The sequence below is a fragment of the Perissodus microlepis genome, chromosome 4 (assembly GCF_051167445.1).
Source record: "Perissodus microlepis isolate ML-2025 ecotype Zambia chromosome 4, ASM5116744v1, whole genome shotgun sequence".
NCBI lineage: Eukaryota > Metazoa > Chordata > Actinopteri > Cichliformes > Cichlidae > Perissodus > Perissodus microlepis.
The window spans coordinates 1744608-1766878 of record NC_140464.1 but is presented as its reverse complement, the minus strand read 5'-3'; the positions used below and the strand labels follow the sequence as shown (position 1 = coordinate 1766878).

The 22271-nt window shown below is 46.0% G+C and overlaps 3 protein-coding genes across 7 annotated transcripts in view; all 3 read left to right on the top strand.

Annotated features, from left to right (window-relative positions):
* The window catches only part of taok2a (TAO kinase 2a), a 31303-nt gene extending 23881 nt beyond the window's left edge, over positions 1-7422 (top strand). For 2 of the 5 annotated variants that reach the window (XM_084925007.1, XM_084925008.1), the window contains exons 18-20: positions 763-1140; positions 2211-2393; positions 2484-7422. In XM_084925007.1, coding sequence (XP_084781133.1) covers positions 763-1140; positions 2211-2393; positions 2484-3338 — 1416 coding nt within the window. In that variant the 3' untranslated portion in view covers positions 3339-7422. The remainder of the gene's footprint in view (positions 1-762; positions 1141-2210; positions 2394-2483) is intronic. The other 3 variants (XR_014800011.1, XM_084925010.1, XM_084925009.1) reach the window with 3 other exon arrangements.
* Positions 7423-8546: 1124 nt separating this feature from the next.
* cdipt (CDP-diacylglycerol--inositol 3-phosphatidyltransferase (phosphatidylinositol synthase)) lies at positions 8547-13257 on the top strand. Its single transcript, XM_084925006.1, has 6 exons — positions 8547-8731; positions 9245-9379; positions 9918-10071; positions 10238-10319; positions 10425-10506; positions 11116-13257. Exons 1-6 carry the CDS (start codon positions 8689-8691, stop codon positions 11256-11258), a joined length of 639 nt encoding a protein of 212 aa, XP_084781132.1. The 5' UTR covers positions 8547-8688; the 3' UTR covers positions 11259-13257.
* A 257-nt stretch (positions 13258-13514) lies between these two features.
* On the top strand, positions 13515-22227 carry maza (MYC-associated zinc finger protein a (purine-binding transcription factor)). Its single transcript, XM_084924996.1, has 7 exons — positions 13515-15680; positions 17318-17468; positions 18598-18989; positions 19278-19534; positions 20403-20466; positions 20665-20836; positions 20923-22227. Exons 1-7 carry the CDS (start codon positions 15648-15650, stop codon positions 21246-21248), a joined length of 1395 nt encoding a protein of 464 aa, XP_084781122.1. The 5' UTR covers positions 13515-15647; the 3' UTR covers positions 21249-22227.
* The last annotated feature ends 44 nt before the right edge of the window (positions 22228-22271 follow it).

The following is a 22271-nucleotide window of genomic DNA, read 5'->3' as shown; positions in this document are numbered from 1 at the left end:
GCATGTGAAACTGTTGCGTTCTTAACATGCATTCAGCTCGTCCCAGGTCGCCGTTTCCTTCCACAAATGGCTTTTTGCAAAAATCGTGTAAAAAGCACTTGCAACAATAAAATCATTATAATCCAGAAACGCACTTTGCCGATCCGATCAGCTGTTCGTGGCACTTCGTACGTCAGCGCGACCTGTCAGCGCGACCTGTCGCATTACCTGCGACGATCAGAAGGGACGTCACTTTTCATGGGAAATGTAATTTTTTCCCTACAGGGCCTTTCAAAGGTTTACTGGTGCTGTTGAAAGTCCTGTTTGACTTTGTGCCTTTCTGTATAGTTTATGGGAGGCTTAATTGTGATGCTGTTTTTTTGCGAATTGACAACAATATTTATTTCTGTTTTTCCTGCAGTTTATAAAAGCTGTGATTAGGGATGGTACCTTGCTCAGGGGTACCTCAGGGTAGCAGGATTTGAAGCCCCAACCTTCTGATCATGGGGCGACCACTCTACCCACTGAGCTATCCCTATGCCAATTTGGGAAATATTTATGTAATTTAGTCAAACTACATACATTTTCCAATATCAGCAGAACTTTGGGGGAAAAGGGGAAGAATGTGGCAGATACTTTAAAGAACTTTGACCTCTTTACTGATCAGAAGAACTCGTAATGTTTTTATTTGTGTAAAAGCAGTTTACATGAACCAGTGTGGGGATTGTCATTTAACTGCTGCTTCTTACCCGTGGACACTCGACACGTTTCCTTCTGTTTCAGTCCAAAGAGCTGCAGGTCAAGCGTCAGTTCCAGGAGACCTGCAAGATCCAGACCCGTCAGTACAAAGCTCTGAGGAACCACCTGCTGGAGAGCACTCCAAAGTCCGACCACAAGGCCGTCCTCAAACGCCTCAAAGAGGAGCAAACACGTAAGCTGGCCATCCTGGCCGAGCAGTACGACCACTCCATCAACGAAATGCTGTCCTCTCAGGCTGTGAGTAAGGCAAGGAAACCTCCGTGCACCTGCACACCTGACAACCACCCACACCTGAAACCCCGCACACCTGACAACCTCCCACACTTCAGCACCTGCACACCTGAAAACCTGCACCTTAGAACCAGAGGCCTGTACTACAAGGCAGGATTTGGGCTCATCCAGGTAATTTCAGGATGAACCCTGGCTTATCAGCCTGGGTATGCACAGAGGCTTTTCTCTTCTTACATCGCCATGGCAACTTGAGCTGCAGCTCTAACCTGCTGTAGGGAGGTTGTGAAATCACACAGTGACAGAGCTGTCATCGCCATGCTTCAGATGAGCTTTACTAATACAGCGGCTCTTCCACCTTCCTGCAGAGCCCCCCCCTGCTCCCTCTGCAGCAGTTCTTACCGTCACTCTGTTTAACCACCTGATTTTTCCCCCCTTTTTATCTTCCTTTGAACGATCAGCTTTCCATGTTTCTGATTGGTCACGTGCTGCAAACCCCGCCTCTCCCATGTGAACGTGCTCACAGCTGGACTGTTAAAGCTTGATTGCCAGATTTAAAGGACGCCAGATTGGAGTAAAATATCCTGGATATGTTGAACTTGCTTCGTAGTACAGAGCCCTGAGCGCTGCAGCTCAGCTCGGTTTAAAGGAAATGACCATGTTTATGATTTTATGAAATCCTGAACGAACGTTATTCACATTTTCCTAAATTATCCAAACGACTGATTAAAAACTGCTGATTTTACATTTAATTTCTTTCAGCCAAAAATATCAAGTCAGAGCAGCTTTAGATTAGAGAAGTTCAAATATGGCATGTTTATTAAATATATGTAAACATGGAGGCATTAAGTAATATTTCAGGGCTGAACTTATGATTTAATATGTTTGATTTTATTAACAAGCTCATTATCTCATCATAAAAGTTACACCTTTGATTTTGGCCTCATTTTTATTTATTTTTTTAACAGAGGCGACTAAAGTTTGTTGGTCTGTGTGCACCGATACGTGTGACTCACATGTGCACATCAGCTGATACTTAGCGGCTGAATTTTGTGTCACATCGACTGAAACCTTCGTCTTCAGGATGAAGAGTCATTTCCTGTCTGTAGTTTTCAGCTGAATGATTTTTATTTTCTAAAATTAAAAACCACAGACATCAAAGAAACACATGCAGCACAAACACTTGTTGTTTTTCACCTGGTTGACTTTGTTGCTGATAGCGAGGCTCTGTTTTGATCCCACAGCTGCGGCTGGATGAGACGCAGGAGGCCGAGTATCAGGTCCTCCGCATGCAGCTGCAGCAGGAGCTCGAGCTGCTGAACGCCTACCAGAGCAAGATCAAGATCCACACGGACACGCAGCACGAGCGCGAGGTGAAGGACCTGGAGCAGAGGGTGTCGATCCGCCGGGCGCTGCTGGAGCAGAGGGTGAGGCCGACTTCACTCTGACAGTCGAAGCTTGTGAAAGCGCGCGGGCCGCGTCCCGGTCGAGCTAACCGCCGCTTCTTTGTCCAACAGATCGAGGAGGAGATGCTGACTCTGCAGAACGAGCGCTCCGAGCGAATCCGGACGCTGCTCGAGCGCCAGGCTCACGAGATTGAGGCCTTCGACTCGGAGAGCATGCGTCTGGGCTTCAGCAACATGGCGCTGACCGGCATCCCGGCAGAGGCCTTCAACCAGGGCTACCCGACCCCCAGCCCATCCTCGGGCTCCGGCGGCTGGCCGTCGCGGCCCGTACCGCGCTCCGGCAGCCATTGGAGCCACAGCGTGCAGAACTCTGTGACGACTCCATCCTGGCGCAGCCAGAATCACGGCGGTGGAGGCTTCAGCCGCGCCGAGTCCATCGCCTCGTCCCACGTCCTTGGCAGGGATGGCGAGATGAGCAAGAGCCGCGGCCACTCCTCCTCCCATCACCAGCAGCACTACCTCCCCCAGCACTACCAACACCACCAGAGCACGCCGCAGCTCTACCGCGATGCCCACGAGCGCGACTCCAGGGAGCGGGACCGCTCCAGGGAGTGGGTGGGAGGAGGCGGCCACTACGCCCATCACTCCCAGGTCCACCACCTCTCCTCCCACGCCTCCTCGCAGTCCCTGGCCCTCCTGCCTCCGCCACCTCCGCCTCCTCCCATCGCCCTCTCCACCTCCTCCCCTCCCTCCTCCACCTCCTCGTCCTCTTCCTCACAGGGCGGCTACGGCGGCGGCGGTCTGAGTGTCAGGGGCCCCAGCCTGATGGCGCTCAGGAACAGCCCTCAGCCCCTGAGGCGGACAGCCTCCGGGGGGCCAGGCGGCGGGGGGAGCGACGGCGGGTTGACCCGGAGCACATCTGTCACCTCGCACATCTCCAACGGCTCTCACCTCTCCTACTCGTGAATCCGGCGCCAGTCTTAGTCTGGGGGCGCCGTCCTGCTTCTCTCAGGGGACACAGAAGCAGAACGGCGCCATTTTGACCGTTTCGGTCTTCAGCGCTTCAATCCTAAAAGCAAATATGTCACAAGTTTTAAAAAATCAATTTTGAACGTGCCCTTTATACGCAGTCACTGCAGCTGCACGGGGGCAGCGATCCAATCAGTCAACAACACGTCCAGCTACCACGACGCCAACACGTCGACCGAGACAGAGCGACGGCTGTGGAGCTTCCACTCGGCTCGCAGTGCTTTAAAAACCACTGTAACTATGTACATAACTGAACTGTAGACGCCGTTTCTGGTTCCTAAGTGTTTCAAACATTCAGGGCGGGGGGCGGGGCTTGAAGGCGGTGGTGTACAGGCGGCGACCGAGGGAAGATTTCTTAAAATCAACTTTTATTTGTAGTGCTAAGATTCTGTACGCGACAATAAAAACAAACACTGCCATCTTTCTGTTGACCCGAGACAAACCCACCACTGCCCTCCAAGCCACTTAAAGGAACACGCCCATGTCGCCGCGAGTCGCCTCGGCGTCAGCGCGCTCCGTACAGGAAGCCCCTCCATCTTTGTTTTTCTTGTGTTCAAACAACCAAGTTTACGAGATCTCTGCGTAGTGAAGTTTAGACTTGTCTCTGAGGCAGATGTTCTACTTCCTGTTGATCCCATCGTACGGGAATGATCTACTGGTCAGCAGGGGGCGCTGGGGTGCTGTGAGTGGTCAGCGAGCAGACTGAAAGAGCACATTTTATTTTAGTTTCCGTCATTGCTAACGTCTGCTCATGCGTGCTGATTTTAGATGGCACCCGTTTCCGAACGATAACTCCAGCAGGCGTCAGGAGGATAGTCAGCTGCCTGTGGATCTGTGCCAAGTTCTTACTCTCAGCACGCCGCGCAGAATTTAGCTTCAGGTCAGTTCTTTGCGCGTTTACTCTGCAGGTAAATGTAACTTAAAGGTGTGTTTACCTGCCGTCATTCTCCTGTTGTAATGCTAAGCTAGGCTAACCTGGGCTCCTCCCTGTGCTTAATCTGAGAGCTCGATGTCGGGCGACTCGTTCCTTCAAAGTGACGCTGCCGCAGAGTTTTAGAGCTGAAAGTGTGTGTGTGTGTGTGTGTGTGTGTGTGCCAACAGCTAACCCCACACCTGACCCCCCCCCTCCCTCCCTCCACACTCTGCATCTGTAGATAAGGTGTACATGTGCGTCACAGAGTAGTGCGGTGCATGGAGCTCGTGTACAGGCGGCGTTTGTATGAATAAACATGCACACTACCTATTTATATAAATGCTTATAAATGTAAGATACCTGTGTACAGGTAGCAGGTAAACTGACGATTGTTCACTGTCCAAAACTCTTGACTTGTACATAGAAGCACTAATAACTCTGAGGCTGTGTTAGAGTAATAATGATGACTATTTTGTCACGTGACTTGATTTGTAGACGAATAGACGCCATCATTATTATTACCTCTACTGCAGCTGGAATATTTATGTTGTACGCTAATTTTTAAATGTGGATTGCCAATTTTGACCACTAGGTGGGGAATAAGCGCAATGTTACTGTGATAGAGTTATAAAAAATATTCACGTTTCTAAGGAGGACAAAAGGACTACCTTTCCCAGCATTCCTGTCGAGGTCTCAGGGTGGGAGTCTCCAGTTCTGGGCAGGGCTGCGGGGTTTTTTTGTTTTGTTTGTTTTCATTTCTTTCTTTTTTTGTTTGTTTGTTTTGTTTTGAGCCAGTATTATCACATGACGTATGGACATATTTCCAGATCTTTCACTACGTTTTGGTGCCATAACTTTATCATTTTTTTGTTTTACACATCGTCTTTATGGTGCGAAAGACTTTCCCAAAAACACTGTAACATCTGCAAGAACACCTCCAAATACGGAAGCCCAAAGGTGTCCAATATTAGGCTTTTAAAAAAAAGAGAGAGAGAGAATAATAGTGTTTATTAGTATAAGCAGGTTTTAAAACGTCAACCTATTATTAATACATTCTTTAATAACTAAAGGCAGGTTAACACTAAGAATTTTATTTTATTTTATTTTAGATTTTTAAATAAAGATTCACATTTATAACCTAAAGAATTCCAGTTTTGTGTGTTTTGAGCTGGCAGTGGACTTCAGAGCGGTAATTATAATTTTATTTAAAAGTTAGAGTAAAACCACTTCTACATTTTTTTTAAATTTCTTCACAGTATTTTACCCAAAGTAACTGAACCAATTAATTAATCAGACATCAGCAACTCACCTCTGTCATCCTTTGTTTTGCCTCCCTTTAGTTTTAATGTTATACAATTTTTTATTTATTGGTTTTTATATTTGAGATTTTAAAACTTTTAAATTAAATGAGAGCCAAAAAGAGAATAGAATTGAGTAGAATGCCTTTATTGTCACTATACAGTTGTACAATGAGATCCAGAGACTTCTGTTAAAACGACCTTTCAGTCACTCCATTTTTCTTTATAAACAAAAAACCCATTTGGTGTTAATGAGTTACATTTTAAGATTTTAAAATGAGTTTCAAGTTTGTTTGGCTAAACTTTAAATTATATGCGTTTGAGATGAATATTGGCATCTTTGGGCCTCCGTACAGGAATTCCACTCTGTGTGTTTTCCAGACAAACACCTCTGTTTCATTTTGCACAGTCCGAATGGGTAGAAGATCATCTTTTTGTCACGTCTACCTCATTTGCACTGAAAGGAGACGAATGTTCAGGTGGACTAAAGAGGAAAAACAAACATTTCTTGGCTTTTTTTTTTTTAAATTTTCCTTCACTTTGTGCAAATGTTGACGGGACAATGAGTGCAAGCAGGAAGGGACAAACTTAACGTCACGCTCAGTGGAAAGCTGTCTGCAGGACTTTAAAAACACGAGACGCTGTGCTGAGGAAGATGATTGGTGGGGCGGGGTGGGGCAACGTGGACTGAGTGCTCCTCCTCCTCCTTCCTCCCAAAAAAAACAAAACAAAAAAACTTCATTTTGCCAACTTTGTTTTTTTTTAAATAGCATTTATTGTGAAATGCTAACCATTCCTCAAGTGTTATTTTGCCAATTAAAGCTGCAGACTGAGGAAGAGTCCAGATCTTCATCTACGTTTACAGCCGTGAGCAGTTTACTGACTGCAGGATTTCTGTGTATTGTCACGTGGTCACAATTTATAGGACGTGTTCATGTTTGCTATCCTTAGCGACAGTTACTGAGATGTTTTCATGTTCTGGTCAACAAAACATTTAAAATGCTTTTTAAATGTGACGTCTTTATATTAGGAGCTGAAAACGGTCAATCGAACGGTTTGATTGGAAATTTAATGGACAAAGTTAGATTGCCATGTTGGATCTTCTCTGACATTTTAAAATATCTCGTCTCCTTTAAGAGGAAAGATTTTCACAAAGGAAATTTCTTTAAAATTTATATTATTATAAAATGACACTAATCATTCTTCTGCTGGTTGTTCTTTCCCATAAAGTTTTTATGTGCTAAATTACAGCAAAAGTCCTAAAAACACAAAGGAATTACATTTAAAATCGTATAAAACAATTTTTTGGAACTAGAAAAAAGATGTCTTTAGCAGCAAAAGTTTCAATCTTAATAAATTTACTGTTTCAGCTCCACATTTTTCACTTTTTCTACTTTTTATTTTATTTTCTCAGACTGCTCTGTGCTGTGTTCAAGGACAGTTTGACATTTAAAAACTGAAGGTTCACTCTGTTTGAAAGCGCAAAGTTACTGATTTCAAGAGTCGATGGCAAACAAAATGTTTCTGTTCAATTCCTCACATTTCCTCCTGCAGCTTTAAACTTTCAAGGAAAAAGGGGAAAAAAAGAAAAATCCGCAGGAGCGTTTGAGGCCATCGGCGTAATGAGGAGGAAGAGGAGGAGGCAGAGTCGAGTGCTGTTTGTGTGCAGAGCAGGATGAAGGGTGTGTGTATGTCGCAGGAGGGCGAAGTGAAAATGTTCAGGTTGAGTGTTTCAGGAGCGTTGGAAAAATGAGATGTACAGAAACGTAATCAAATAATTTTGGAGAAATAAAAGAACAAAAACAGAAAAGCTGCTTTGTTGTCATTTCCTTTCTTATTAAATTGTTTCGTGAATATTTAAGATTTGTTTTAATCAGACTGTAAAATTTACCTGAAATGCTCACCGCCAGGGGGCGATGTTTTTATTAATGTTTTCAGATTTCAGCTGTTCTAGATTTTCTCCTGACGTCGCACTTTTTGAGTTGTTCTTTTGAAAATTCTGTTCCGGCTACAGATATTTAAGATTTAAAAGTCTTTAAACACAAATTTTAAAAACTTCTTTTGAAGTACTTCAGGGTATGGAGAACCAAAAGTGTCAAAATGAGACAAAAGAAAGAAATAACACCATTATTTCCACTCAAAGTTAACATAAAAATAAATTGCTGCAATGAATCTGTTAAATATGAAATGTTTATTTTCTTTCTCTGCAAAAATTGTTTTATTTTCATTGGGCACTTTTGGTTCTCTGTATTACACCTAACTTTACCACAAAGGCTGGGTCCAGACAGTTTTACTCTGCATGCTCTCGGATGTTTGAAGCAGAGAGCTTTCATGTGTTGTAGGAACGTGTCGGTATTGTCGAAGTCAAACAATGCTCCATCAAACTGCAGCGCAGACTTCCTGGTTCAGATTCATTATGTATGGCATTACGGACTTTCCTCAGCATGAACATGTCTTCTGTGTGAGGGAGTTCCTCACTGCGCTCCAGAAGGAAGTGCAAAGAAGAACGACGCTTGTCTTTTTAGAAAGTTTTGCAGTTTGTGTTAGAATTAAAATTAAATTAAATGCATTAAAGACTAAAACACAATCGAGAGTGAGTTTTGCTTACAGGGTTTATCTCCATGTAAATGGGTTTTAAATATGTGTTTTAGTCTGATGTTGTGTTATGGTTACTGTTGGTAAAAAGATTTTTTTTTTTTTTATTTCCTTTTTCAGAGAGTGAGATGAGGTAGAGCAAAAGGTGAAGATCCTTACCAAAACAAACTTAAAGACACACACAAAAGTTTCTTTTTCTTAATTATTTTTTTCCATCAATGTAACGGCATCATCTCGCTTTAATTTGTTTTTCTATAAGTTTGTACTTTTATTTGAAAAAACAACAACAAAACGCTGTCATAACATTCCACCTTTATTCTGAAAACAACCGGAATTTGTAACCTTGTTGTTTCCGGTGAAGAGCCCTTTGGGTGACAGGAAGTGACCTTTTCAAATAGTCGCCTGCAGTTTCCTTCAAAGACCCTGTTGCGGATAAAAACGCAGAACAGGCGCTCCGTTTGTCGCACAAACTGCCGCAGACATGGAAACGGAGAACATTTTCCTCTTCGTTCCTAATTTAATCGGTGAGTTTTTCCCGCCTTTAGCGACGCGGAGCTAGCTTAGCTTTAGCCGGCGAAATGTAAAATTCACCGAACTCCATTCAAAAAACGTCCAATTCAAGAATCCGGCTCATCTGCTTTATCTGGGCAAAGTGAGCTGAGTAACGTCACAGTGGAAGCCAAATCAAGCCGAAATTAATGGTAAAGGACGGCACGTTGTGTTATTGTATTGTAGTTGTTTGCGTAATAATAAATGAGCATTTTCCCCTGAAATTCATCGTATGTGGACTGCTCTGTACCCAGTGTAATGAAGTATTTTATAAGCTTCTATCTTGTCATTTTTGTTGTAAAATCAATTTTATTGGAATAGGTAGCTGTAACATAAGTGTAGAGACATAACAAAGTGCATTGTTTTTGCGAAAAATGACAAATAAAATGCTATAAGAAGGAATTTTCTCATCACAGATAATCAGTGTGAAATCATTAAAACGCACTCTGTTTCTGAATAAATCCCTTCACCTTGGTTGGATCCTGCAGGTTATGCCCGGGTGGTGCTGGCCCTGATCTCCTTCTTCCTGATGCCCTGCTGCCCGTGGCCGGCCGTCTTCTGCTACCTGCTCAGCGCTCTGCTGGATGCCTTTGACGGCCATGCAGCGCGAGCACTCAATCAGTGTATGTATATACACGTGTGTGTGTGAGAGAGAGAGAGAGACGTCCAGTTTTGACTCCTGAAGGCAGGATTTGACTGAATGTGGATTTTGTGTTGGATGGAGGACGTGTTTGTTTTCCTTATGTTTATACTGGGTGATAACCACACTCTGTATGTAAAAGATGGAAGGAGTTATTTTAACGACTCTCACTGCTTCACAGTCATAGTGGGTCGGTGTGGTATGTTAAAAGCACGCAGTGGTGAGGTGGATCCCTCGCTGTCCAGTCAGGTGCAACATCTACCATATCTGCAGAAACACCCGCTGATGTAGGAGGACGCCCCTGAGTAGATTTCTGTATGCGTCTCAGGCCGTTTTTATGCTCGCTGTCTCGTGAGACAATCTTTGTGGGAGCTTCAGGCTGTGTTTATTTCTGCTGTAGAGTTTTAACGTTGACTCAGTTGCTGCTGGAGCCTCTGCTGGACGTCAGAGGAACTGCAGCCATGACGGTTCCTGCAGCAGGTCGTGTTCTGGTCTCACGGGCCGCTCTCTGTCTGTTTCAGCCACTAAGTTCGGCGCCATGTTGGACATGCTGACTGACCGCTGCGCCACCATGTGTCTGCTGGTCAACCTATCCCTGCTCTACCCCTCCTACGCCTTCCTGTTCCAGCTCAGCATGTGTCTGGACATCGCCAGCCACTGGCTGCACCTGCACAGGTGGGCGATGTTTCTGTGGTTTTTAAGGTGAAGTCATATTTAGCTGTGTGGCCTGAACAGACTGAATCAGATCATGTTACCCAGTGACCCGTTTTAGAGCCATGACAGGTGTAAGGACGAGGTGTTGTGCTGCGGCTGATCGTGTTTTCTTATCTGTCTTCCTCAGCTCGACTGTAAAGGGATCAGCGAGTCATAAAACCATCGACCTCTCTGGGAACGCCATCCTACGCCTCTACTACACCTCCAAGGTCTGTGTGTCGTATGATAAACGTGTCCGTATGAATTTTAAAGGAACAGTCAGTGAACGTGTGTGTGTGTGTGTGTGTGTGTGTGTGTGTGTGTGTGTCCTGCAGCCAGTCCTGTTTGTGATGTGCGCCGGGAACGAGCTCTTCTTCTGCTTGCTCTACCTTCTCTATCACATCGAGGAGCCGGCAGGTAAGAGCTTATTATCCTCGTCTTCCTCACTTTCACAGGTGAGACTGAGTTTGGACATCAGTGTTTACGGATCAAAGTTGTTTTAGTCGATTAAGATTCTTGTCGACTAAAATCTAATGTGGATTCAGTTAAAGTGTAAAGTTTGTTTTTGCTGGTCAGAGTTTCGGTTTATTTTCTTTGACATCGACTGTGAACGTGTTCGTACGTCTGCTCGTCTCTTCCTCGCGAGTGTCCTTGTTTTGTTGTGTTTTCAGCAGAGATCGTGGGAGCTAGCTTCTGACTGGCTCACGTCCAAACTCATCCCACCTTTCTGCACACCTTTATTAGTTCTGATTGGATCTCATCTTTCCAGAACATTTTCATCGTATTTTTTATTTGTTGATGAAAGTGTTGATAAATGTCGTGGTGGTTGTTCTCCGCGAGTGTTAGTCTAGTTCTCGTTATTGGTTAATTAAGGCTGTGAGTCATGCTGAGCTTCTTTAGCAGAGTCCTGCCGTTAAAATCCAGAGCTTGTTATGTTATGAATGTTAACGTGTTCAGGTGCTGAACAGGAAACTCATCGTTCCTCTGAGTCTGATGTTAAACTCGAGTCGCTGGATTTCTCCACAGGCTGGCTCTACTGGCTGCAGGGGCTCTGCGGGATCATCTGCCTGCTCAAGTCCGGCATCAGCGTCCTGCACCTCATCACCGCCTCCAAGAACATGGCCGCCATTGATGCCGCCGAGCGGGAGAAGGCCTCGAAGATGAAGTAAGAGGTCACGGGGAGGCGGCGAGAGCTGCAACAGCATCAGCAGATCCGCCGCGGTTTCACTTATTGTTGTTTTCTTAAAGGGAAAGTTGTCAGACCGACACGGATTCTGACCAAATAGGGAGAAAAATATTCCAAATCCACGGCGCAGCCTTTAAATCACAACATAAGCTCATAATGCAAACTTAAAGGACGACACGCACGGTTACATGTACGATAAACGGACAGGTCCCCGGTTACCGCTCTCCTGTTTTATTACGCTAACGTCAGAGGCGTGTCCGTCGGTGACGACAGCGAGAGCTAACGCAGGTGTTCTTTATTTTTCTGTTAAAGCTGAAACGAGCCGACGATTCGTATCAGATTTATCGATTACACCTAAACAAATGTTGCTCATTCTCACTGCCACACTTTCTCTGTTTTACATCATAGCAATAATTTAAAAAAAAAACATCTGAACGCTTTAAAAAAAACAACAAATTTTTAAATTTAATATTTAAGTTTGAACAGACAAATACGGAGGACCAAAAGTCAAAAATTTAAATTTAAATTTTAAATTTAAAAATCACTAAAAGAATAAGAAGTAATGTTAATAATGACTGTAGGCAGGAAAAATAATGTTCCTGTTATCTGCTAATGTGTTTATGCATCCATCAATATTTAAATCTAGAAAGAAAAGTAAATACAGAAATAAGAGAAGTGACTAAAGTCCGGCCAAAATAAATGAGGCGCGATCTGAAAGGACACGTGTAGTCTAAATATGTAAATAAAGAAGCAAATAAAATGGCTAATTATTACAAAAGTAAACAAAAACTCAACCTTTTTTTTTGGGAGGGGAGGGCATTCTTAGTCCTCCGTATATGAATATCAACGTTCCAAATTGTTGTTGTTGTTGTTGTTATTATTATTATTATTATTATTATTATTTTCCCATTTTACTGACCAAACTATTAACAACGTTAAAAAAATGAAAATACAGATCAAATACAGATTATTGTAATTATTACTATTATTGCTGTTATTTTTAGTATTATTATTATTATTGTTGTAATTATGCGTCATTTCCAGGTGTGTAGCAGCAGGATTGTGAGGACAGACTTCTGTCTGCTGTCTGATCGGTGCCTGTTGTTAGGTCGATGTCGTCGGCTCAGTGATTGTGATTAATTGACAGATGATTGATGGGAGGCTCAGTCTGAAGCTGAGAGGAGGCGGGGCGTTCGGTCTGACTGGACGCACCTGTGCAGGTGTGCGTGTAGATGATGTCACGACTCAGTGGTGTCTGTCAGAAGGCCTGAGGCTCTTTCCTGGACACTGACTTTTTTATTCGGAGGAAAAACTCCAGGTGTGTTTAAACGAATGAGGAGCAGCTGACGATGTGTAGCGCCCGTTAACCGTCTGAAGTCGCCTCCACCGTGACCGTCAGGCTGGTTACCGACACGTTATTGGTAAAATCTAAATTCTAATGCTTATTCCACTCTCTGAAAATCCACTTTTTATTCCTTATTTAGATGTTTTTTATTTGTGAAGACGAAACCGTCCCTGAAATGATGACACGACCAAAAGCTTAAATATTCCTCTCACCTTTCGTTCTGTTCCTGCGCCTCACTTCCTGTTCCTGCTGATGCTTGGCTGATTAGACGGAGGCTGAGCAGTAGCTGGGCTCGTTTTATTTTAGTGCTAGGAGAGGAAGCGTCTCCTCTGTCAGAAACTGTACGTTTACCTCACCTGAGGAGCACCAAGTGCTACCTGTGTGTGTCGCTTTGACGGAGCCAATCAGAGAGCGTGCTGAAATCCACATACTGTATTTGCTAGAATGTATTAATATGAAATATATATCTCGACCTGAAAGCAAAGTTTGATGTTCTATTTAAAAGGAAATAATGTTGTAATTTAAATATTTGATGCTGGTTTTGTTTGCTTGGTTTGAATTTACTGTAAAAAATAAAAAAAGCTGCAAAAGAAAAACGTTGTGTTCAATAAAAAAATTCAGATTTGTATTTAAACTTTTCTCCTTCGAGGCAGTTTGGACTCCACGAGCTGTCGATTTGATTGGTTCTGCTTTTCAGCGTTGAAGACGAGTGCAGAGCTTCCACAGCTGCTGTCTTCTGCACTTTGACCTTCAGTTATTTCTTCCTGTTCCATATCACATCAGATCTTTATTTTTTGGTAATTTCTTGTTCTACTGAAGCCAAAGAGTTTAACACAACCTGGAACGACTTAAACGGGGAACAGCTCAACAATCTAAATGTGTGAAATAAAGGAGCCGAGCATGAAATGAGCAGACTGGGTTTATTTTAACATGAATTCATGCTGTCATAATACTGCATGTTCATACTGACGCTGTGGGGACGTGATCACGAGAACATCTGCACGTCAGCTCTGAATGACAGCGCTGATGCACAGCTGTGGATGCCTGAACACATCTGGATTCATGGTGAGACACAAACACAGACCCGGTGTGGGCCGAAGAGAGCTGAGGGAGCCTGAGGGAAGTAACCAGCCTGCAGCTTGATCATATAACCACTGTGATTTATATAAAACCAGTTTCTTAAAAGTCCTGAACAGAAGCTGAACGTTGACTTAAGCTGTGATTCGTCCACAGATCATCGTTTTTCTTTTATATTCCAGAAACGGTCAAAATGTGGGAGTGTCCCTGCAGGTGGACAGGTAATAAAACTGCTGAGCAGCCACTTAAAGAGGGGCACCTGGTCACTCCACCTGGACCTGCAGGGCCACGGGACAGCTGGGCTTCTCTTTAAAAGGTCTGTAGAAGTGCAGCTGCCCGCGATTGTTTTTCTGTATTTCAGCCTGGAGACCCGAGGGCCCGCCTTCACCTTCCGTTCAGTCTTACATTGAAAATAAAACAGCTGTTTTCATCTGAATATTAGTGCTGACACGTTCCTCACTTTGAGAGAAAATCACATCAACGTTATTTATTACAACAGCGGGAAATTCCTGTTACACCAGCCAAAGACAAAATGAACAAATAAAAGAAGTTCAGTCAGCACAAGTATAACTAAATAAAATGGAAGTGACAATTTTATAAACAAGGTAAACAAAAATTAAAAAGTAAATAAAATACCTCAATGAATGAAGTAAATCAAAATAAAAGAATAAAATTAGTTTAATAAGTGTGAAGAAAGCAGAAAATGGCATTTAGCGTTACAGGAGCTCAGGATAACTGCACTACAATGGCTGAACAATAAAATAATAAAATCCAGCTGTGCTCATTTAAAGTCGACCCGATTCGTGGGGATGTCCTTCGTGTCGTGGCTGTGTTACTGTCAGCACTCAATCGTGCAGTAAGTCCGCCGGAGACGGGAATTTAGAGTCTTTTAAATGGAGTCTGGCGGGCCGCGCGGTGTGGCCCGTTCACGGACGGACGTCATGTGTTTTGAGGTTACATCCAGCTGTTGCACTTGCGCGCATCGTTACCTTTAAGATGCTCGGGGATAAAGGCTCATTTTAGCCGAACCCGACACCATTTTACCGGAGAGTTTGGCGCGAACGCGGCTCGGATCACCGCCTGCCACCTCTTCCCCCCAGCGCAGCGCCAGTTTTCGGGTTCCTTTAAGCGAAGTGGCGGAGTTAACGGCCGAGCTGATCCCATAAATGTCGGATTTGATTATCTGTCGGCCTACCGAGAAGTGGCGGGGGCGAGAGGGACGGCGCGGCACGAGACCAGCCGAGACGGGGTCCGCGAGGAGGGTGCACACGCCAAATACTTTCCCTTTAAAGCAGAGAGGGACAGAGGGGGTGAAGAAGAGATAAAAAAAGAAAAGGAAGAAAGAGCGAAGGGAGGGAGGGCGAGAGGGAGCGCGAGGGAGCGGGTTTGAAAAAAACAGAAAGATGTCATCCTGTCGATTCAGACACCGAGGCGGAGCCACGGACCGCGGCCGACCGGGAGCGCTCTAGCCGGGGGACGAGCCCTACGCAACTCCGAGGCTCGGAAGCCGACGCTGCGGCCTTGTCGGAGCTATAAACGAATCCCGAACAGCCGCTGCTATGATTAGCACGTCTCGACTGCTCGGCTTCGCCATTAAAATACTTTGCATGCAGATTTTTATTCCAGTCGACATAAGCAAATTAAATTAAACCGCACCATTAAAGCAAGTACGCATGAGACCAACCATTCTGTCGCATTTACAGAAGCATCTGCTCAGTGACTGTTTAGCTGCCATATTAACTCCTGCCTCTCGGACGCTTCTTCTCTAAGAAGTGTCAGGGCTTTGGGACTCATTTCCTCCGCCAATTTCCCCTGTCGGTGGAGGGGAGCTGCCATACAGGCCTCGCGTTTTGTTTTCACAGCAGCTCCCGGAGCTTTTCTACCTCCCCCTCCTCCTTCTCCTCCACCTCCTCCTCCTCCTCTTCGGTCCCCAGCTGGGTCTCCTTCAGGATGGACACCTCCTGGAGTAATTTCCTCTTTCAGGTGAGTGCTAAATTCCCGCGGCTCCTGCGTGGTTTGGGCTTTTTGAGGGCGGGTGGGGGCCGTTGGGCTTTGCTGCAGGTGGGGAGGTCACGGAGGGGTCAGGGGGGAGTTGTTGGTGTGGATCCTCTTGTCTCCACTTTGATCCTGCTGACCTCTCACCCGGGGCACTGCCTCCTTATTTAATCTGTCAGTCCCCTGAAAATGAGAGAAGGATTTGTGTTTGTCCTCACTGACTCTTATATATCACTTTTCTGCTGTCCTGGAGCACTCAGAGCGCTTTATACCCATTCACACAAGCGCCTACTAACAGTCACGCACATCCATACACCGGAGAGCAACTTGGGGTGCAGACTAGGGGGACCAGCCACCAACCTTCCTGCTCTACCTCCTGAGCTACAGCCACTCTGCATGAACCCTTTAGGGGGCAAATAAATACTCGTTGCCCCCTTTAGAAACACGCCTCGACCCGCTTTAGTTTGTAATCTAACTTCATGTTGAACAACAGTGTAAGTAAAAGTGTTTTACTTTTGGCCAAAGTATCGACGCACATGACAGACTATCAGCTTCTTCTCATGCTTCCATAAGACCCATGAAGCATAAACTGGTTCTGCAGCTCTGCTGTGGCAGGTTTGTGTGAAGTAAAAACAAATTAGGCCAAGCTAAATATTTTTTGCACTTTGATTGTGACCTATAACCTCTGAAGGCTGGTTTCTAATTAGCCAGGCAGTGCTGAAACAAAAAGACAAGAAGAAAGCCGTTCTGAGAGGCCGGATGTTCCCACGTCTGAGCTCTGAGCTGTTTCTCTTACGGAGAGAAACTTTTCAGCGCACTCTTAAAAAATGTGGGCAAATGTGTCGTTGTGGTCTGATGAGGCCAAGGTTGAACTTTTTGGCCGTATTTCTGGAAGCTGCAGAAACAGAAACAACACCGTGCATCACTGAACGAATGCCATGGCCGTGGCAAAGCACGGTGGTGGCACCATCGTGCTCCCGGGCGTCTGCTAGAAAGCTGAAGATGAAATCTGTGGGGTGACCTGAAGAGGGCGCTGCACAGGGCTGACAGATACTGAGCTCTTTTTGTAAGCAAAAGAAATTTGGGCTGTCAGACTCCTGCATGAAGTCAGGTTATTGTAACCCATCACAGAACCTCGGGGATCTTATCGTCATCATTCAAAGCTTAGACGGGTCACAGAGCTTTGCATTGCTCCAGACGGAGCTGGTGTTTCCAGATGTCCCGTGGTTTACTGAGAGCCGAGCGCTCTCCTGCACTCTGCACGTCTCACCGATGAAGTCCTCCACAGAGCTGTCAGCCTGGAGATCATTCAGAAAATGTCATGTTGTTTCGGGCCAGGACCTTCTCCCTCTGCATTCAGCTCGCCCTCTTACACCTGATGTTACACCTGTCGTCATTGTCATCAAAACTTTAATCATTAATGTGCTTTTTGATGCATTTAATGACACATTCAGTCATTTATAGATGTTGGTTTACTTTGTAGACACTTTTGGTCCTCCATAGGGCCACGTCCTCACCTGCCCTGTATACACTGTTACAGTAAATAAGCTTCCATTGAGCCTGGATGTTCCAGGTGTAAATGGCTGTGTGTGTTGATTCAGATGTTTCTCACTGACCTCCGGCAGACGCCTCCGACTCAGAGTCAGCCTGAGACGCCGCTACAGTCGGAGCTGCTGCCGGAGCTGACCGGCTCGGCTCAGAGTCCTCCGGGCGAGCACATCGTGACACCGCCGTCCACCGTCGACACGGCCGCCCTGAGCGAGGAGCCGCTGCCAGGTGAGGATGGGGCGGGATTTAAACCTCATCACTGACGTGTTTGAAGTTGTTCAAACAGGCCGATATTGACGTTTTTAAAGGTTATCTTCTGAACTCTGGGCTTTTATTGCAGCGTCAGCAGTTTGGTTATCAGTGGGAGATTTTATTTTTCTGCACACTTATCACAGAGTCAGAGTTCACGAGCACAAAACAGGCTTCATGTTTGTGGTTTATGTCCTCTGATTTACTTCAGAGTGTTAGTGACTTTAGCAGCACGCTGGGCTCTTCTGTGCAAGACAGTTTTTACTCGATGTACAGGAGACGTTTGAGCTGTGAGGGGAAACCAAACACCCAAAAGTTTCACTAATCAGCCTGTTTACAGAAACACAAGAAAGAACATTTTTGAGGTTAGAGCTGCAAAATAAATACATACATTAAAACTCGCATGTTTTTCATTTTCATATTTATCAGGTCTGACGTGTTTTCTCTTCCAGAAACAGGAACAGTTTTCTTTTTATTGTGGTAACAGAAAAATGATTATAATAATTATTATTATTATGACTGAAGATTACAGCTGCAAATGTTACGCGCAGTACAAAGTTGTTAAAAATTGTTAAATATACAGTATATTTAACAATATTAAAAAAGTGACACATTTGGTCACAATATTCAAGCCCAAAAATGTTGAATGATTTTACTCAGATCTGCAGAATTCATTGAAATTATTTAACTTTCTCCAGAAAAGCTTCAAATCTTTTGTCCTCCATACACTCTGCACAACATTGTGTTTTTTAGCAGTTGATTGGTTTGATTTGTTGCTAAGCAGCAGGGTTTCCCTGTATTATGGCACAATATTTCACATAATGGTTAAAAATGGTTCCAGTTATTTGTGTTGACACTTTTTGTCCCCCATACATGAGTACGGCTCAGTTTTCAGTAGATTGTAAATCTCCAAAGAAATAAACACTTCAGGAATTTATCTTTTTTTTGTCTGTGTTTGTTGTATTAGAGCTCAGTTTGTCCTCTAGCAGTTTACAAACCAGTGTTACAGGATTAGTTTGAAGTCAGTAAATTACCGACGTTTCTTCAGACGAATGTTAAACTCAGAGTGCACTGACTGTGACTAAAATGTGACTTTAATGTCCGCCAGTCAAACCGCTCACCAAGCCGAGCCGGCCCGCCCACATCTGCGCCACCTGCAACAAGGAGTTCAAGAACAGCTACAACCTGCGGCGGCACCAGTCGGTGCACACGGGCATCAAGATGAAGGACCGGGCGGCCCGGGAGAAGGAGGACGGAGCGAAGGCCGGCCGGGTGGAGAAGCAGACGGTCCCGCTCTCCCTCCTCCACCTCGCCCTGCCCCCGCAGCAGCCTCCTCCCCCTCCCGCGACTCCCGGCCAAGAGACCCTCCCCCAGCCCGGCCAGCACGTCAACCAGGAGGGCCAGCCGGTGTCTGTGTCCATCGCCCCGGCAACAGTAACCATGGCTGCGCCGCCTCAGCCCATCCAGGCAGCCGTTGTTGTCGTTGGGTCCATGGAGCAGGTGGGTTCACCGGGAAGAGAGCCAGAGAGTAAGGCCAAGATTAAAGGACAATTCAGGGCCTTTTGATGCCAGCGGCAGCTGCAGGAAGTGTCCAGAAACATGGCCGCTGACATTCACGGTTATAAACACACAATTTGAATTAAATCTTTGTGGATCAAAACATCAGAAAACCTCAGACGAGCATCATAATCAGCTAGTGTTGATGCCGGGAGCAGAGAGAGGCCCTCTGACAGCAGGAAAAGACTTCAGAGTGTATTTACGACTGAACTTCTCTGCCTCTTCCCGCAGAATCCCAATCCTAATCCCATTCCCAGCACCAATCAGGTGAGGAAGAACCACGCCTGCGAGGCCTGTGGAAAGGCCTTCAGGGACGTCTACCACCTCAACCGCCACCGGCTGTCCCACTCGGACGAGAAGCCGTACTCCTGCCCCATCTGCCAGCAGCGCTTCAAGAGGAAAGACAGGATGAGCTACCATGTGCGCTCGCACCAGGGCGGCGTGGAGAAGCCGTACATCTGCCCGCACTGCGCCAAGGCCTTTTCTCGGTACGAGCGCCATCCGCTCCTCGGGCAGCGTTAACTCCTCACGGAGAGCTCGTATATGTAACCGCTCACATTTAGCAGTTGCAACACCATGAAAGATGTAGATGTGACTGTTTTGTGGTTATTTAGGACTCTGTGTCCTGATGAGCTTCTGATCTTAGCCTCTGATTTCAAGTCTCATTGAACACAAACTGATGAGAACAGGAAAACAAAGACGAGTTGTTTGAGTCCCCCAGTTTCAGTCCTAACATCCGAAAGAGAAAATGGGAACAGCTCGACTTCATTTGCTCACAGCTGCCTCGTCCCTCTTCTATATACAGTTTATGCTGCTTCACGACTTTAGTGCCTGAACCTATGAAGTCATCAGGAAGCTGTTCACTGAGCTCGTCCAAGTGAACTGAAGCAGTGTCCCCACACACCACAGCTTATAAGTTAGAACCATTTCATAACCAGACTTTATACAGCCAGACTTCCTGTAGCAAACACACACTGTAAATAAAAGATGGCTGCAACCACCATGATGTCATCCGTCAATTTCTTTACTCTGGATTTTAGCTTTATAGTTGCCGTCATGTTGGTTGTTTGTAGCCAGCACACAGACACCTGCCAATTAGTAACATCCAATCGTAATCCCAGAATCTCACCTAAGCTGGAGCTCAGAGAGCGGCCATATGATTGGTCAGATGATGTCATTAAAAAAAGCTCCATTGGCACAAACACGGTCCAGTTCAGGTGAAGCCTAGCACACAGTTAGCAGCTACAGCCGCCTGTCAGTCAAAGAGGCCACGCCCCTAATAATGCTTTAAACCTTAATACAATTTAAACAGTTAGTAAAAAAAAAAAAGAATCTCATTCTTGTTTGCATTTTCAGACCGGACCACCTGAACAGTCACGTGCGACAGGTGCACTCCACAGAGAGGCCGTTCAAGTGCACGGTAACACCCTCACCTGTTTACCTGTTTCTAAACCAGCACCGCCAGTCCTGCATTCAGAAAACCACAACATCAAAATTTCAATAAAAAGCATCAAATTTTACATTTAGAACATTTCGTCCTCTTAAGTGTTTTGATAAGCAACTACGTCTTATTTTGAAAATTTCACTCGTTTCATCCACGCCTTCCTGTTTTCTGCAGACGTGCACGTCAGCGTTTGCCACACGGGATCGCCTCCGTGCTCACCTGATTCGCCACGAGGAGAAGGTGCCGTGTCACATCTGCGGGAAGCTGCTGTCGGCCGCTTACATCACCGACCACATGCGGGTCCACAACCAATCACAGCACCACGCCTGCCACCTCTGCAACCGCAGTAAGACACGGCTGCGTCACGAGAAAGCACCACCGACAGTCCGCCGTCACCCCGCCTTCACGTGTCTGTGTGCTCTTGTCCCGCAGGCTTCACCACCCTCACCTACCTGCGCGTCCACGCCCAGAAGCACCACGGCCAGGAGTGGAAGGAGAGCGGCGGGGCGCGGGGGGCTTTCGGCGGGACCGGGGCCGGCGGCGTGCTGCTCTGCCAGCTGTGCGGGGTACAGTGCAAGACGGCCACGCAGCTCCAGGGTCACATGGGCACCCACGCCAACCAGGGCGACCCCACCCCCGACCAGACGAGCACGGGGCCCGTGGGCACCACCAGCGTGGCGGTCACGGTGTCCAGCGCTAGCACAGTGGGACTGCTGGTCACTGACTGCTCCGGTATCGCCCCCCAGCCCCACAGCTAGCACGCTGGGGGGGCGAGTGGGGGCAGGGGAGAGCTGGGGTGGGACTGCAGGGAAGGGGATCAGGGACGGAGGTGGGGTGGAGTCGAGGGGGGAGTCGGGGGAGTCGAGGCAAAAGGAAGCAAGGACACGTAGGAGGAGCCACCGGAGCAGGTGTGTGGATCCATTCTGCTCATTAATGGCGCCATGTTTGTAGTCCTGGACTCTGCTGCAGCGGCTTTGCACCTTTTTTTATGAAATGAGGTGAGCTTTGATTTTTCTGTCTCAGGTTGTTTCCTGCCACATCTGGATGGAGAGTGCCACGACTTCTCCGTGGCTCTGTGAGGACGGCGACCTCTGTTTGTTCCCGCGACGCCCGCCTCTGTCAGCTGACCGGCCTCCAGCACTGGGAGGCGCTCTCTGCGTTCACACTACCGACTCTGGAGTCCTGCACAGAGGACCCATCAGTTATTAACTAATGTGTATTTTTATTCTCCTGGCTTGGCGCTTAGCTGTTATCATCACTTCATTGTTTTCATTTTCAGCCGCTCTTGATTTTTGTAAAGCTGGCGTCGCCGTTTTTACACCATTTCTGATCCATGATATCCGTGTTTAACACCAGGAAACTGGCCCAGAGACCTCAGTAACACCATTTATCTCATTTTCTCTTCTAATTTATTGCCGAGCGGTGTCCGGTTTGCCTTTGAGCGGGGAGCGGGTGTTTCTGACGGCCCACGCTGTACATACACACTTTTATAAAGCAGATAACGGCAGACCGATAGTTGTTTGTGGATATTCCCCCTGAACACTGAATGTGCATAACTTCTCTGCTTCGTATGATCTTCGTTCTTACTCTGGATGCTGATTTGTAACTCTTGAACTTGCCATGTAATTTGTAGCTACCTTGGTGACACATTTTCTGTGGCTGTGCATATTGATTGTACTTGATGCATAGTGCATAGCGCCTCGTTACTGTTACTGTATTAAAAGGCAGTAAAACGCACGTGTGGACTCGAGTTTAGGTCATCTTCACAGTGTCTGAGTGGG

Excerpts from the sequence above, each read along its gene's own strand:
- cdipt (XM_084925006.1), top strand. The coding sequence starts at position 8,689 with ATGGAAACGGAGAACATTTTCCTCTTCGTTCCTAATTTAATCG. Across the intron at positions 9,380-9,917 it reads AGCGCGAGCACTCAATCAGT|CCACTAAGTTCGGCGCCATG; the intron begins GTATGTATATAC and ends TGTCTGTTTCAG. Across the intron at positions 10,072-10,237 it reads CACTGGCTGCACCTGCACAG|CTCGACTGTAAAGGGATCAG; the intron begins GTGGGCGATGTT and ends TGTCTTCCTCAG.
- maza (XM_084924996.1), top strand. The coding sequence starts at position 15,648 with ATGGACACCTCCTGGAGTAATTTCCTCTTTCAG. Across the intron at positions 18,990-19,277 it reads TCGTTGGGTCCATGGAGCAG|AATCCCAATCCTAATCCCAT; the intron begins GTGGGTTCACCG and ends CTCTTCCCGCAG. Across the intron at positions 20,467-20,664 it reads AGAGGCCGTTCAAGTGCACG|ACGTGCACGTCAGCGTTTGC; the intron begins GTAACACCCTCA and ends TGTTTTCTGCAG.